General features: G+C 43.4%; 1 protein-coding gene across 1 annotated transcript in view; it reads left to right on the top strand.

Moving 5' to 3' along the window:
- Positions 1-8,751: 8,751 nt before the first annotated feature.
- The window catches only part of ECHS1 (enoyl-CoA hydratase, short chain 1), a 300,922-nt gene continuing 293,403 nt past the window's right edge, over positions 8,752-16,270 (top strand). Inside the window, exon 1 of the mRNA XM_044056792.1 lies at positions 8,752-8,965. Coding sequence (XP_043912727.1) covers positions 8,857-8,965 — 109 coding nt within the window. The 5' untranslated portion in view covers positions 8,752-8,856. The remainder of the gene's footprint in view (positions 8,966-16,270) is intronic.

The raw sequence follows: 16,270 nt of genomic DNA, 5'->3' as shown, positions 1-16,270 counted from the left end.
AACTCTACTGATATACACATATCTGAAAATCTTAAAAAGGAAGGAAAGAGAAGGCTGTGGATTTCAATATCTGCTGTTATGAGTAATAAACTGTTCGACATCATTTATTTATTTCTGGCTCTTCAAAGTACAACATTTTGGGAACATTAACAATTCTTAAGTCTGCACAGTGGTGAAGGCCCTGTCTAGCATCCTGTGAAGGACTACCTTAGCCTCCTCTGGCCCCAAACTGAGAATGCAACTTGGACCGTGCCTGCTTTATATCTCTTTCCTAAGGAGCTCCTCCTGAAAAATGACACTGAACATGCAGCACTTCCAGGGGACTGAGCCCTAAATGACCCTCTATACACCTTTTCATATCATCATAACAAAAGGCAATAATTCTTAAATGTCTGGAGTAAAACATATAATAATAATAATAATAATCTGACTTCCTTATATATTTTTTCAATGTAGATTTGTAAATACCTTCAGGATCTATGTTCATTTAATGGTGACTAGGCAAATAATATTGAACTTCAATAGGTAATATTTTCATTAAAAAATTAGGATTACTCTTCTTTTTAGGCATGGATTTGTGAAACCACAAAGGGCTAATTTTGTCAGAAACAATATGATTTTGTCACTACAGCATATTTATGTAATGCACTGCTGTACTAGGAAATCCTTGTGCCATTAATGTATACTTACCATTTAGTTTGCCTGTTTTATGTTAATTATGATCTGTACAGATAACACAGTAGTCACATTTAGGTTTGTTTCTGCTGTATATAATTAGCTGCCACTAGCCAGGATCATGACTCTGAAGGCTCTCAGCACCATTTCATTAACAGGGCTGCAAAGAAACATGAATAAATAAAGGAATTATGAAACAGTCATATTTTGTCCTGCTGGTCCTAGCAACAACAAAAAAAATATATGAATAAATAAATAAACTATGATATATTCATGTTATTTTCTTGTCTTGTTTATTTTGGATTGCAGGTACAACAAACTAATGTGCATATAGGCTAAGCAATGATCAGCTTAATAAAGTATGTTAAAACAGTCTTTGGTATCATACCTCTCAACTGTTGCTAATTTTGGCTCAAACTTTTGCTCTGTCCCTCCTAAAACCGGCAATTTGGGAGAAAGGGTGTCATTACGGTTAATAAATAATGACAGTCATTGAAGTTACAGACCTCATTTTACTCATAAATATGATGCAGACATTTTGTATATAGTTTGACTGTGTGTTGATTAACCCATCTCATTTTCAAAATATTAACACATTTTCTTAAAAAATAAAACGTATATTAATTCACATTCTTTTATTCTGCCAATTTTTATTTTTACTCAAATTTTAGTTTTGTTCATCTTAAACCTTGTGACTTTTGGAGAAAGGGTGGTAAATCATGCTTAATAAATAATAGCAATAATTATATTTATACACTTCTTTTACTTCCAAAAATGTACACAGTTTTATACTCTCTTGTTCTGCCAATGTCTCATGTCAATAGTACTGATATTTTAAGTGTCCCTGATTATTTGTGGATTTGTCCCTAATTCTGCTGAGATTTGTCCCTGATTGTTGAGAGCGGTGTTTTGAATTGGCAGCATTAATATTTTAAAACCTGGCCCTGATCTGGGGCATTTTCCCTAATTCTAAAGGAGATTGGTTATAGAATAAATTCCAAACAATCTGGGGGCAACCCACAATGACCTGCAAATAAACCACTGCAGTTTTAAATTGAACTGGAGAAGCAAAGCACTTCTCACAGCCGTACTAAGAGTAAATTGAATGATTTTCTAAATTGCCTATAAGTGCAACTGCTTGTTAGTGAATGTGCATCCTATGGTAGATTGACATTACAAACTGAATTAGTTTCTCTCCGCCTTGTGCCCATTATGCAGGGTGACTGATTCTAGCTCTGAAATGGATTAAAGGGATAACAAGTGAAAGAATGAATGAGAAATATCCATGATAAACTGTCAATATTAACATGTGGTTAGCCTTGCCACCTTTTCAAATGCCCAAAGTGCGACATTTTTTGTGGAAACATGACATTTTGAAAGACAAAACATACAGCCAGTGCAAAGGACAGAACTTGACTTTTTTGTCAAAATTAAAGCTTATTCTTGCAGGATTTGAGCTTCATATTCTATTTCCTATAACCTTTAGGTGTTTCAGATGCAAAATAACTGCATACTTGTTGAGTGTATATCATTGCAAAGAATATTCCTCATTTGGGGTCTTATTTCATATTCCTTGAACTTTCACATTGAAAGGGTCAGTCCCAGATTTAATGTTAGCACATTTTTTTAACTGATATCAGTGGTAAGAAGAACATAATCATATTATTTCATTAAACAAATGATTCTGTAAAAAAAATATCACATTTTAACCAGGGGTGCAGCCAGAAAATTCTGTGTTGCACTCATAAGCTGTTAATGCTGCCCACATATCATATTCCATTATAAAAAATGGCCATATAGGTTCATACTAGGCTATCTGCCCTAGGGCATTTACAAGCCTAGCCAGAGTGTGTTTGGCTTTCACCACCCATTTTAAAATGAATTCTGCTATGCCCTTTTCCAAGGTTAGTATACTGTGCCTCTGTCTAACAGTGACACAGAAGTGATACCCGGAGTAAATCTACGATCTCCCATCCACTCATCAAGATTCCTCTTGAAGAGAGTCAATGAGGGACTCTGCCTAACCTGGACTAGGATTTTATTCCAGAGTGAAGGGAGCCTCTGGGTTATGAATCTGTCCCTCCAGCATGTCCTATTTATTTCAGTGCTGAGGTTCAAGACTCTCAAGCGCGTAGCTCGATGGGATTTGGATTTTTTGAGGTGCAGCATGTCCATTAATTCCGGGTTGGACATGGCTTTATATGTCAGGCACAGACCACCTCTGAGCAGGCGGTATGCCACTGAGTAGAGCTGGAGTTTCTTTAACCGGGCAGCATATGGCATCTGTTTGAGCCCTTTGATCCTCTTGGTGAAGTACTTTTGGGGTCTTTCCAGTTGCTGCAGGTGTCTGGTAAGGTACATCCCAAAAGGGGCATTGTACTCAATTATGGGCCTGATGAGGGATGAGTAAAGAGGCACGATGACCTCCCCTGATCTACATGTGAATCCCTTCATGATTAGGTGGGCTATATAAAATGTTTTTCTAACCACTTTGGCCACGTGATTGTCGAATGAGAGATTGCTATCAACTTGGGTCCCCAGGTCCCTAATTACTTCTTCCGTACTTAGTGGATTACCATCTATGTGGTAATTTGTGGGCACTTTGTTTTTGCCGAAGGGGATGACTATACACTTTTTGGTGTTTAGCTTGAGGCCATGGCTCTGGCACCAGTTGTCTGTTTCTATGAGGCCATTTTGTAGGATGCTTGTGTCGGCTGGAGAGTCAATTATGGCACCCAGTTTGCAGTCATCTGCGAACTTGTCAGCCACAGTCCTTCTGTGTTGGCCTGTACCTCCGAGAAATATATACCGAACAAGAAAGGTCCCAGGACTGAGCCTTGTGGGACGCCACTTGTAACTGGTTTGGAGTCTGACATGGCTCCAGCAATTCTAACCATGTGGGTTCTGTCCTTGAGCCAGTTTGCAACCCATCTAGTGACATACGGGTTTATATTTAAGCTGGTGAGTTTATCTATAATGCCTGAGTGGGGTATTGTATCGAAGGCTTTTGCGAGGTCCAGGTAGGCTGTGTGGACCACCTTCCCCTCGTCAATGGCCTTGGTGACTGTTTCAAAGAAATCAACCAGGTTTAAGAGGCAGGATCTGCCCTTAACAAAGCCGAACTGGGTAGGATCCAGTGTCTGTAGGTCCCCAATATCTTTATTTATGAGGTCCATGATGATCCTTTCCATAGCTTTGCAGACCAAGCTAGTCAGGCTTATGGGGCGATAGTTTCCAGGATCCGTTGAGGCACCACCTTTGTGGAGAGGGACGCTGTTGCTGTACACCACTCTTTGGGTACATATCCTGTAGTAAGGCTGAGATTGAACAGTAGTTTTATGTTTGGGTTTAGTTCTTCTTGGAGTTCATGTAGGACACAGCCCGGGACACCGCCTGGTCCCATTGATGCTGTATTTTTTGCTTTGGAGAGGGCAGCTCTTACCTGAGCATCTGATGTCAGGGGGGCAGCACTCTGCTGGGATAGATATTTGCCCTTTTGGTGGGGAAGGGGGGGGGGAGTTTGCACTGAACCTGTCAGCTAGGATGTTGGCAATGTCTGTGGGTTCGGTGTATTTTTTGTCATTTTGGACTAATTCTGAGCATATCTGGGAATTCCCACCCAGGTTCCTAACATAACTAAAGAAAGCCTTGTGATTATCCTTAGTGTCCTGTGCAATTTTTCTCTCAAAGCTGGCCTTAGACGATTTTATGAGTGCCCGTAGTTTTTTGCTAATACTGATCAAAGATGCCTTCCCTTTTTGGGATTTTGCTCTATCATGTAGTAGCTTCCTCCTTCTATTGTATAGTTTGTTTATGGCTGGGGTCCACCAGACAGGACGCCTGCCTTTGGAGGATTGGGTCTTGGTTTTGTTTGGGATTGCATGATCCATGCATTCCTGAAGGTGTTCATAGAATGCGTTTATAAAGGATTCTGCGGTCTGGGCCGTATTGTCCAAAGGCCCAGGGGCTTTGAAGGATTCCACCTCAGTTTTGAGGAGTGTGAAATTTGCTTTGGAGAAGTTTTTCACTGTGGTTTACTGGGCAGGGGCTGGGGTCGGGATGTGAATATCTAGTGAGATTAGTTTATGGTCTGATCTTACCAGTGAGGGATACACTTCTGGTCTGGAGCATAGAGTCCCCATGTTGGTGATGATCAGGTCTAGTATGTTTTCCCCTCTTGTGGGAGTGGCAACAAGTTGTTCCATAGCATTTGAGTTTATAAATTCTAGGAACCTTTGGGCTAGGGTGTTGGAGCTAGAGTAATGCTCCCAGTCTATGTTTGGGTAGTTGAAGTCACCCAATATAATGGTGTTTGGAGAGACCTTCATATTTTCCAGTGTTCTCAGGAAGGCCGAGTGGGGTTCCTGGGTTTGGGAGGGTGGTCTGTAGCAGGCTATAAACTGGAAGGTAGTTTTACCCACTGTTAGTTGCACATGGATAGTCTCTGATGCTTCGTGCTGTGCCACCAACCTGGAGGTGTGGGTATCTTTGACGAATATTGATACTCCCCCTCCTTTTGTGGTTCAGTCCAAGTTTTGGGGCCAAAAAACATGGTATGAGGTATAACCTGGTAGTGCTGGGGTGCTCTCGGGAGCCTTGAACCAGGTTTCTGTTACTGCACAGATATCGATGTTCTGCATGCTAAGGAGAGTTTCGAGTGCGTGCATCTTGAGGTTTAGACTTCTGGCTTTGAGTAGCATTACTCTTAGTTTCTTATCCCTTGTGATACCTATGGAGGTGGGTTTGTCTTTTGAGCCTTGCCTAAAAAAGGCACTATGGGGGTGGCAAGAGCCTTTGCCAATATCCGAAAGCCCAGGGGTGACAGGTGCAAGCTGTCCCTAGCGAAGCATCGTGGCTTGTCGAGCATGTTATCCCAGGCTGACAGGCATTGGATCCCCTTTGAATGACACCAATACTCAAGCCAATTGTTGAAATTGATCATCTTGTCTTCATATTGTGGCATCATTCTTGGTGAGAGTAAGATGCTACTCAAGGTCAGGGTCATACCGGCCTGGGCTACATGCTCAGAGAGCTCCTCTATGTCTCTTTTCATGTAGTCCAGGGAGGTACGTCTCAGGTCATTCACACCAGCATGGACAATGACTGAGTCATATTTGTACTTGCCTTGGAGTGACCTGAGTGCTTGTGTTATGTGGCGGATCCTAGCGACCGACAGGCAGCTCACCGTGACCTTCTCCTTGTTCAGCCTGGTGAGCGGGACGTCAGTGTGCCTGACGATAGAGTCACCTATTACAAGTATATCAGGTGCGTTGTTTAGCCTTAAGGGCTGTGACTGTTCGGCACACTGGCTTTATCTCTCAAAATGTTGCCTCTTCAGCTATTCCCTCTATTAAAAATATTGTTTTTAGATTAGCAATCCTCTAACAAAAACAAGCTGTGTACTTTATGATGCCCCTCCTCGGGGCCAGTAATGAAGGACCCTCAAGCCTCACCACTGACACTGGTGAGGGGCATTCACTTTGAACAAAAATAGATATACACAGTATTTCTGGATGCAGCTCTCTGCATCAAGCACAATTTCCCTTAAGAGCACAGAGGGAACACACTCAATCCTTGGGCTGGGTTTCCCTCTCCCTCTCTAAGCCCCTGCAGAGTTGAATCCTCAGACGAGTGTTCCAAGCCAAGTCCTTCACCACCCTCTCTGAGAAACCAGTGCTCTGTGTCCCTGCTCCATGTAGTTGAGATTTGATTTTCACACACACACACACACACACACACACACACTTGGGAAAGGCTGGCACAGATTTACCAGCCTATAAGGTAGATACTGCCACCAGAACACTCCATAGCCAGCTACTCAAAGTTATCAGGGTATCCAATTATACGGAGTAAAATGAATACTAATATAAATGGTAGTGCTTGACCAATGCAGCAAGTCTTTCAGGAGCAGCCACATTGTGACCAAATAAATATAAGTACTCTCAAAGGTTAAAATATTCTCTAAAAGACTAGTCACAATGAAAAGTTTAAATATATTTAGTAATAAATAATAAAATAACATGAAGCTATGGTGCCTTTTACGGATGTAAACACTATCTTACAGCAGACACCAGAGCTACTATTGCTAGAACCCACTTTACCTCAACCCTACTTTATGCTTCCCCTATCTTTACCAACCTTAGAAAGTCAGATTTAATAAAACTAGAAACCTATTATAATAAAATAGAAAAAATTTGTAACAGGAGCTAACTACAGATCTCATCACTGCCACTCTCTCAGAAAACTTTCATGGCTGGAACTCACCTCAGTGCTAAAATTCAATCAGCTAAAAATGGCACACCAAATAATAAACTCCAGCCCTAAAGAACTTACTGGCTCACTACTCAAATAAGCAGACCCTTCGCTCTAGCAATAAGGCATTACTAGAGAAAGCAAAATGTAAAAGCCCCACTGGAGAATCCTGCTACTCCTGTAGCATCACCAAAATATGAAATAGTCTTCCATTTGATATTAAATCCAACTCCAACATAGTACAATTCAAAAAACTAAGCCCACCTATCTGCTGCATGGATCTGTCCATGTATTGAACCTGGGTAAAATATCAAATTTGAAATAAACCTAATTCACCTATCAAGACTGCCCAATCTATTGCCCCAGACGAAAACCATCTCTCTATATTACCCTTTTACTAACCAAACTCACTTTCTCTACACACTTTACTCCCTTTTTAAACCTCTTAACTCAAGTTTGCATACATTAGTCCTAACTTTTAAAAACTGAATGATAAGTATTTTGCTCAAAGACTTTCCCAGTAAACAAATGTAAAATAAATAAAAAAATGCTAAATAAACAATATTAAAAATAACATAGATGGAAAGGTTCACACAGATACAGAAAAACAATACTTAACTAACCTCACTATATTTTCCTGACTGATCTAAAGAATTACTGCCCCTTATTTCACTTACCAGAGCAAGGCAAGATAATGTGGAAGAGTGGTCTTCCTTCTTGTCAGGTTTCACAAACAGACTGGCCTGAGACTTCTGTCTCACCCAGTATTAAAACATCATTCAGTGCTGGATTACAGAATGACATTACATACATTTGGTTGTCTGACTCTAGTTCCCGCACTACCCCCTTTATATACCGTCTGGAAGCTATAAAACCATTTCAAAAATGCCCACCTTTCCAGGGTAGCAATTAGTTCACCCCTGAGGAGACAATACAGTAGGATCCCTAGTCCTGATTTTCACAGACATTTTGTCTCTGGCTGCACACAGAACTGTAAGATACAATCTTCATGGCCTAAACCAGGTAATTTAATTTCAGGCTATTTTTGAAAGTTAGCTGGACTGAGATTAACCCCTTCTCTTACAGTATTCTCTGTTACACTATATTTATTTCAACAGTTACAATACAGTCTGACATACCGGTGCATTTCTTTTCTATCCAGCAGGACTCACGGTTGGTACATGTTTAACCCAAGTTGCTTTACAAATACATTTTCAACACAAGCACCAGTACAAATCAGTTTGATATACAAACGATATATAATACTTTACAAATCTCCAGCTAGCTATGCTGGCATACGTACACATGCACTGCCCTGCTCTCTCCGGCATAGCTGGCACTAACATCATCACCACACACTTTTTACTGGACACATTAACTTAAATAGTTCTCGCAATAGTAAAGTCTAAGAAAACCCTCATGTTTTCAATGGACGCTAAGAAAAGTATATTAAATAGAGTTCAGAAAGTATGCCTTGCTACGCTCTTGATTTTAACCATCCGATGAGTTTCCCAGATGAAACTGTTAGTAAATGTTCCACATTACGATAGAAAGGGTTCCTCATTTTGGATATAATGTAACGCTAAGAGATAATAACTGTGTTATGCAACCGTTGACATAGGAAATAACTTGTCATTTTTTTTACTCTCCTCTTCACAACACAGATAACCAAAGAGGTGCAGACTGTACGCGTAGAACTCTAAATTACGTGAAAGCCCGAATAATCCCTTTGGAACTCCTTTCCGCTTCTACGCGCTACGTCTTGATGACGCTACATCCTCAACCCGATGCCAATTTTTCTGCGGACAAGTGCTGTTGAGAGCTTGCTCTTGGGGGCGTGTACTAAGGGGAGGAACTTCCCATGAACTTGTAGGTTTTTGTAAAACGTTGGGTAGCCGTACTGTTGGATAAAACGTGTGTGCTGTAAAGATGTCACTTTTGTGCAGGAGAACTTTAACAGCGTTGTGGCACGTGAGTGCGGGAGCTCGTTGTGCTCCGGTACCTGCGACTTTTACCACTCGGTGGTATGCAGCTGTAGGTAAGTATGGCCTGGGGAATGGTGTGCCCTTGGTTGTTGCTAAAATGCCCAAACCACTTCGTGTATGCCACTAGTTTGGGTTCCATATTACTGTTGTTTGGGAGAAGTCATTCTACTTTTCTTGAGTATTTATTTTATTTATTTCACCGGAGCAACGGCTACTCTCATTCGTAAAAGCGGACTTTGTTCCACTGGATTAACGCCAAGAGTTTACATGAATGGCGAGCATAGTGCAGACGCTACTTGCATCATTCTGTTATGAACGTACGTTTCCTGTGTCTGCAAATATGACACTTTGTAATTACACCAACGCTGAAATGTACCCTGCTTTTGTGGCTGGCAAATGTATCTTTACAACGGAGTATATACTTGCTATTTTTTTAGTCTACAGATTCCCTATTGACTAGTCATCCGTTGTTGTGTGTGTACAAATGTTACACTGTCAGAGCAAGGGTGTAGCTAGGCATACTCAATGTACTCAAGTGCATTTTTTTTTCTTAGCATCTCTTTGAAACTTCAACACTCAAAAAGCACAGAATGTCTACTGTGTAAACAAATATATATGACATAGAGGGTATATAAAGAATGCTTGTATGAAAGGAAATCACTTCTAAAATATTTTTTGGGTATAAATGGTAACAGTTGAAAACAAACCCCTGGAATATGTATGCCTTGCACGCTTGCAGGAGCTCTAGCAGGCAATATGTCTGCTGTGCGATCCAGGAACAGCCTGCAGGGGTGTGCACGAGCCCTCCTGCGCTAGTCCTGCACGGACTAAGCCCCTGTATGCAAATTACCTAATTTGCAGGAGAAATCCATGCAAATGAGGTGATTTTGCGATCCAGGAAGCTTGCAATCGGCTAAGCAGGACTAGTGCAATCTGCAGAAATGTACTCTGTTAGTAACCGAGTACATTTCATGACAGCTCCAAATAAAGACTGCATATCATTCAGGAAACGGGCCAATGGCCACGTATAAGGCCATTGGCATTGCAAACAACATAAAAAATAAAAAAATCATCTTTTATTTTTTTTTAGCCGATCTCTGCTGTTTAAGCGTAGGGCAGCGGCGCGCAAATAGGATCGGGGGAAAATAACCAAATAAACCTAAAATAATCATTCTAATAAAAATCACTATTCTGCCATGCAAGTCAGTGGCAGGCAGAAGACAACATGGCCAGTGAGTAGTGGTTGCTAAGGGGGGAGGCTCAGTGTGAGACATGTAACTATGCATTAGCAGGCAATCCTATGCAAATGAGGGGAATGATAGTGAATCTTAGCCCAGCATGCTTGTCAGGTCCCAACAGTGTAAGAGTAGGAATAGCTTGGTGCAAGCCTAGGAGTTAGCTAACATCATAGGGGGGTGTCAGGCATACTGTAAGCAGATTGGAGCCCTGTGGCTCAGGTTTGCTCCTGGCTAAGCACAGCTAAGCAAGGGGGTGTGTATGACTCTGCCTAGCTCTCTGTACATTGCCTAAGCAGGTGTGGGTGCTGCACACTGGGTTTTAAAGGTTTATAAAAAAAGTTAAACCAGGAAATAGCAGCTCTGCACATTTGAGCACTTTGCGCGGCGCATCCCTGGACTTAAACAGGAAGGCAGTGGGAAGGAAAAACAGCAGTAGGAAGGTAATCTAGGAGAACTAACATAGGTGGCAGGTGAAATGCATCAGAGTCAGGCAATTACACAGGCAGCAGACCAGCCCAGAACACTACTATAAACTATGCAAACACCTTCCTCTCTCTTTTTTTTCCCCCCACACTCTACACCACCGGTGTAAACAAGCAGGGAACTTTTAACACTCACAACAGCAAAATGATAGGGGCTGCAATAGCTATCATACTTGTGGAAGAGGCTGAGGGTAGTGAGGATGTGAATGCTGTCGACCAACACACAGTGAGGAGATGGAGAAGAGTGTACAACCCAGGGTAACCTACCAGGGGCTACATGAGCTGAAGATGCTGGAGCGCTATAGGGTGGACAGGGACCTCCTACAGCAAATTGTTGTTGTGCCGGCCACACCTGACACACAGAGCTAACAGAGGGGAAACCCATCCCAGTGGATACCAAGGTATGTGTAGGCCGAAGAATACTAGCCGCATGTACCTTCCAAATGCCAGCTGGGGATATGATGGGCATCTCACAGGCATCAACATCCAGGGAGCTCCAGTTCCTGGATGCCATGTCAGCACATGTCGGTGAGCATGTATATTTCCCCAACACCCGTGAGGCGTTGGCCAGCAATATGCAACCTTTCCATCAAATAGCAGAATACCCTGAGGTAGTGGGTGCTATAGACTGCACGCACATATGCATCAAAGCACCACCCAGTGAGTGGGGTAGGGTCTACATCAACCACAAGAGCTTCCCCTCCATCAACTGCCAAGTCGTGTGCGATGCTCAGGGCATAATAATGAATGTGTGTGTGCTGGCTGCCCTGGAAGCTATCACGATTCTCACATCTGGCATCTGATGCAGCTGTACCAGAGATTTGCCAATGGGGACATCCCTCACGGTCACCTATTGGGGGGTACTGGTTATGCACTGGAGCCGTGGCTGATGACACCCATCAGAAATGCAAACTCCATAATGAGGCACACCTACAGACCAGAATTATAGTAGAGTGTATGTTTGGGATGCTTAAGTCATGGTTCCGGTGCCTGGACACATCCGGTGGAGCCTTGAAGTACTCACCAGCTACATGTAACCAAATTGTCCTCGTATGTGCCATGCTACACAATATGATCCTGCAGAAACAGTTGCGGCAGGAACAGCATGGGGCAGCGACACACAGCCCCCCAACATTGCCAAGGCCTACACCGGCACAGAGTGACTCGGAGGAGGAACAACCTGAGCCTGCCCCAGGAGGCAGGAGGAGGCGTGCTCAGTATGCCCTGGCCTTGGCAAAGAGGCAATGCATAGCACATAAACTGACACAGGAGGGACCCAGAGAATAACACATCTCTTGGACTCTCACATACAGTAAAAGGGATGCCAAACATTACACTACCTGTGCTCAACCATGTGTAGGGAGTGTACTATGTGACATATATCTAAGGACAACACTCTATAATAAGCCAGAGGTAGACGTACATAGATTTGTTGAAGAGGGTGACTGTGACAAGGAGCCATACAGTCCTGTCCCACCCAGCACACAGCTAAAGGGCCATAACCATATGAGGTTCAGATGTCACTCACTGTAGATACTAGCCACTGGTATCTGTCAGCATTACAAACTATGTGGTGCACGTGCTAGCTGTACATGACTATACAAGGAAGTAGTCATCTAGCAGCTGTATTCACGTACCTGTGAAATATGACCCTGTGTGTGCCTGCATGTAGTGTGTCGACCTGTAGATGAATGGGTTATGAACCATGCGCACACACTGCCCTCCCCATAGCCCTACTATGGCAAGCCTGCTGAGGTCATCCACTGTGAAATGCACCTTTGGGAGAGTTGTAGCCCAGTAATCTCCGTGGTGCGTCCCATAACTGGGTACTGCTGTAGTGTGATAAACTAGGTAGGAGTTCCAATCCCAGACATGGCACAGTTGCCGTCTGTGTAGAGAGCACTCCCTACAATTCAAATACTGTACTTTGGCAAGGCTGCTGATGTAATCCACCTCTGGGAAGGTTGTAGCCCAGTAATCTCCGTAAAATGTCCTATAACTGCGCACAGCTGTAATGTGTTAAATTAGGTAGGAGTTCTAATCCCAGACCTGGCAATTGTGTGTGTGTGTGTGTGTGTGTGTGTGTGTGTGTGTATATGTATGGACAGCAATGCATTTTAGGCTGGTCACATTCACTGCAATACAAATGCCCTACTTTGGCAATCCTGCGATGTCATTCACTGTGAAATATGCCTTTGGGGAAGGGGCACTCCAGTAATCTCCATGGTGTGTTCTATAACAGCATCATGCTGTGGTGTGATACAGAACTCTGGTAGGGGTTCTATCCCCACACATGGCACTTGTGGATGTTTTGTGTGAGTTTCTAGGTTTGTATAGGGAGCAATGCATTTTAGGCTAGTCACACTCGCTACAATTCAGATGCCCTACTTTGGCAATCTGCTGATGTCATTTACTGTGAAATACACCTTTGGGGAAGGAGAACTCCCATAATCTCCATGGCGTGTCCTATAATGGTGTAGTGCTATAGTGTAATATACTAGTTAGGTAGGAATTCTAATCCCAGACATGACGTGTGTGTCTGTGTTTGTCATTCATATCCTGTGTGGTGGTGGTGGTTGTGAGTGTTTAACAAGTGGACTCAATGTGGAGTTTTGCAAACTTCTTATATGGTGTGCCAAGTATATATCACAATGTCCACTGTACAGGGATAATGGATGTGAAATAGCCAAGAGGCTGGGGTGCAAATCCATACTCCTAAATGTGACATCAGTGCCAGCTGAACAACATTAGCAACCCTTGTATTACCCAGGGTACACACTCAACCCATGTCTCATATACACACCCACACACTTGCCTAGGCAATAGCTGCTATGTTGGTAGTACCCTGCATATTGCCCACTGATAGTAACTATGGTGTAATTGCAGTGGGCTACAGAGGGCATGGCACCCTGTCCTTCAGTGCAATAGGCTTGTACATGCCGACAGTGCAAGTCCCCCATGTTCCCCACTGGACACCTGCAACACCTGTGGTGCCATCAAATGTGACCCACAAAGGACATAACATGCCTGAAACACAAGCCCTGTATGGACAGATACCACTGACACCAGGGAATACCGGTATCATGCTGTCAGTGTAGGTGCAGGGACAACCTGCTGTCCATGAACAGTTCCCGCCATATGAGGCCAAGACTGGCACATCTGATAATGATCTGTGTACACAGCATGGGCCAGACACCCCGGGTAGAGTTCCACATGTCACTGTACATGCATGTGGGAGGTGTGCACATCCCAGGCACTGTCCATATCATGGACTAAGGAACACATACATGGCAAGCAATGCACAGCATTGGCCACACGCAATAGTGACTGGATGGTGAATACAATACCCACCTGTGTGGGCAACTCCAGACACTACAGCCCTAAGCCACAATGCAGATCATTGTCATGTGACCTGATGCCAAAGTGTACCCATCACTTAGCCTTGTATAGCCATCTGGCACCGTCAACCATAACACCTTCATGAAGCAGTGCACACATGCATGTCAGTACTGGCACCCGTGTCTGTGTGTGTGTGGTGTATGATGCTTATGACCACATTTACACTCACTACAACCCCCATTGGCATACTGAAGCATGCTGTCTGATGTCAGACACCTTCGCATACCCTTTGCACATATAACGTCTGTATGACCCCTGTGGTGCATGTGATACCTGCACAGTACTGTGTTGTGGCAATCCCACTAGTGATGAGTTGTATTCCTGGCCCTGCCAAGTGTGGCATTGTGTGTGTGTCCCTGTGAGAGTGTGGCTGTGTTGACGCTGATACCTGTTTATGTGGGCAGGCATGGGTACTACCTACCACATAGCTATCATATCCATGTTGGAGATGTCACTCACCATCATATATACGTTCTGAGGGCTCCCCAACATGTAACCTATGTGGCGCATCCAATAACTGCATGGACATGTGATAGCACTGCATAGTCCTTGAGGGTTGATACCCTGTACTGGTAGGTGTGTGACATAAACATGCATAGATTTTACCCCCCCCCGGCTTTTCAGTGCCTCTGTCTGCCTCTCTTACTCCCTCCCTGGTGGATGTGAAGACTTACACCTGCTTTGCTTAGGCAGCAGTATGTGTATTTTAAATGATGCCCAGGATTAGCTGATGGTCTCTGCATGAATTGCAGCCTTCCTCTAGCTGATTGCATATGGAACAGCGATGGTAACATTCCCATAGCCAATTGCATGGAAACATATCAATATCTAGGAACATAATTTTGGTGTTTGGTCTCTCATTCACTGTGAGCAGGAACTCGATCTGTCGTTTGGCATACAGCATCTCAGATGGATTGGGGTGTACCTCTAACATACACTATGGAAACAGTCCAACACACAGGAAAGGGATGTGCCTGACCTGACTGCAGACTGTAAGTACTGCTATACTATATTTGGAGTAATGTTTGTTTAACAGGGTGTGTGTGGATATGGCTGTCAAACATGTTTACATTCCTGCCATTTTAGTGCTATGTTAATGAGGGAACACCCATCTGTAGGGTCATCTGCAGACTGGCCAGTGTGTGTGGTGGCTTTTGTTTCACTGCAGAAGGTAATGTGAGGATTGCAGTCTGTAGATGGTGACAGCCCTGAGAATTACTGACGTCATATCCCTCATAGGACATATGGTGCAACAAAACCCTGTTAACACAGTAAATGTATGAGGTTATCACAGCAGCATGTCAATATTGGCCCAGTGTATGTGCCTCCAGCCACAATCTTGACAACCGTTGTACAGATATGCAGTAAGGGGTGCATATGTACTGTACACTATAATTAGTGACATCATATCTGGTAACAATCCATTGAGACATCAGACTGCTACACATGTAATGTATAGTAGGAGTTATATTTGATGACATAACCTGGACATTCTGTGGTTGTGTGTACAGTACTGAGGTGTGTGTACTTATGGTGATTGCCGGCAGTGTGTGTATTGTTAATATGTACCTTGGCCTGTGTAATGTACAGACTGTGGTAGATGTTATTGTTCTTGGTCCTGTTCTGTCTAATGTTGCATGCTGCTCCACTGTATGTTACCCTATTGGCTTGCATGTTTGTAGGGCCATACATGCACATGTCCCATACACACACGCAGTGGACCACACTGTGTAGCAGCTCAGTATATGTAGGGTTAGTATGTGGGTGGCACATATGAAGTTAGTGTTGAACAGATAGTCCATATACTGTAATAATACGCTAGCATGCCATATGTAGCTGTTGCTGTGTTCACATTGGTTGTGGTGATGCACTTACACACAGGTGTATGTTACTATGTGGTGTGGCATGCCTGTAGAGCCTGCTATCTGTTTGCAGGTACATGTGCATTCCCCCATAGGAAATGTAGGCCAGTGTTGAGCCAGTCTGTCTGTAGCTTGCACAGTGCTTTGTTACATGCCTAGCAGCTTAGTGTACTTACCCAGTGAGATGTAATGTCCAGTTACTTGCCAGATGTACTGCTGCCAGGCCACCATAACAGTCATGTATGTCAGACAGAGCAGTGGGGTGCTGTACAGATGTATGTCAATATCTAGTGGGTGGTATGTGGCCATGGCACCTCCTTACCAACGGTTATTATGCAGTAGGACAGACAAGGATGTGTGAATGCATAACCTATGGG

This window comes from Protopterus annectens, chromosome 14.part0 (assembly GCF_019279795.1).
Source record: "Protopterus annectens isolate FY-2018-M chromosome 14.part0, PAN1.0, whole genome shotgun sequence".
NCBI lineage: Eukaryota > Metazoa > Chordata > Ceratodontiformes > Protopteridae > Protopterus > Protopterus annectens.
Note: the sequence above shows the minus strand (reverse complement) of the source record. Positions and strands in the feature narration are given on the sequence as shown.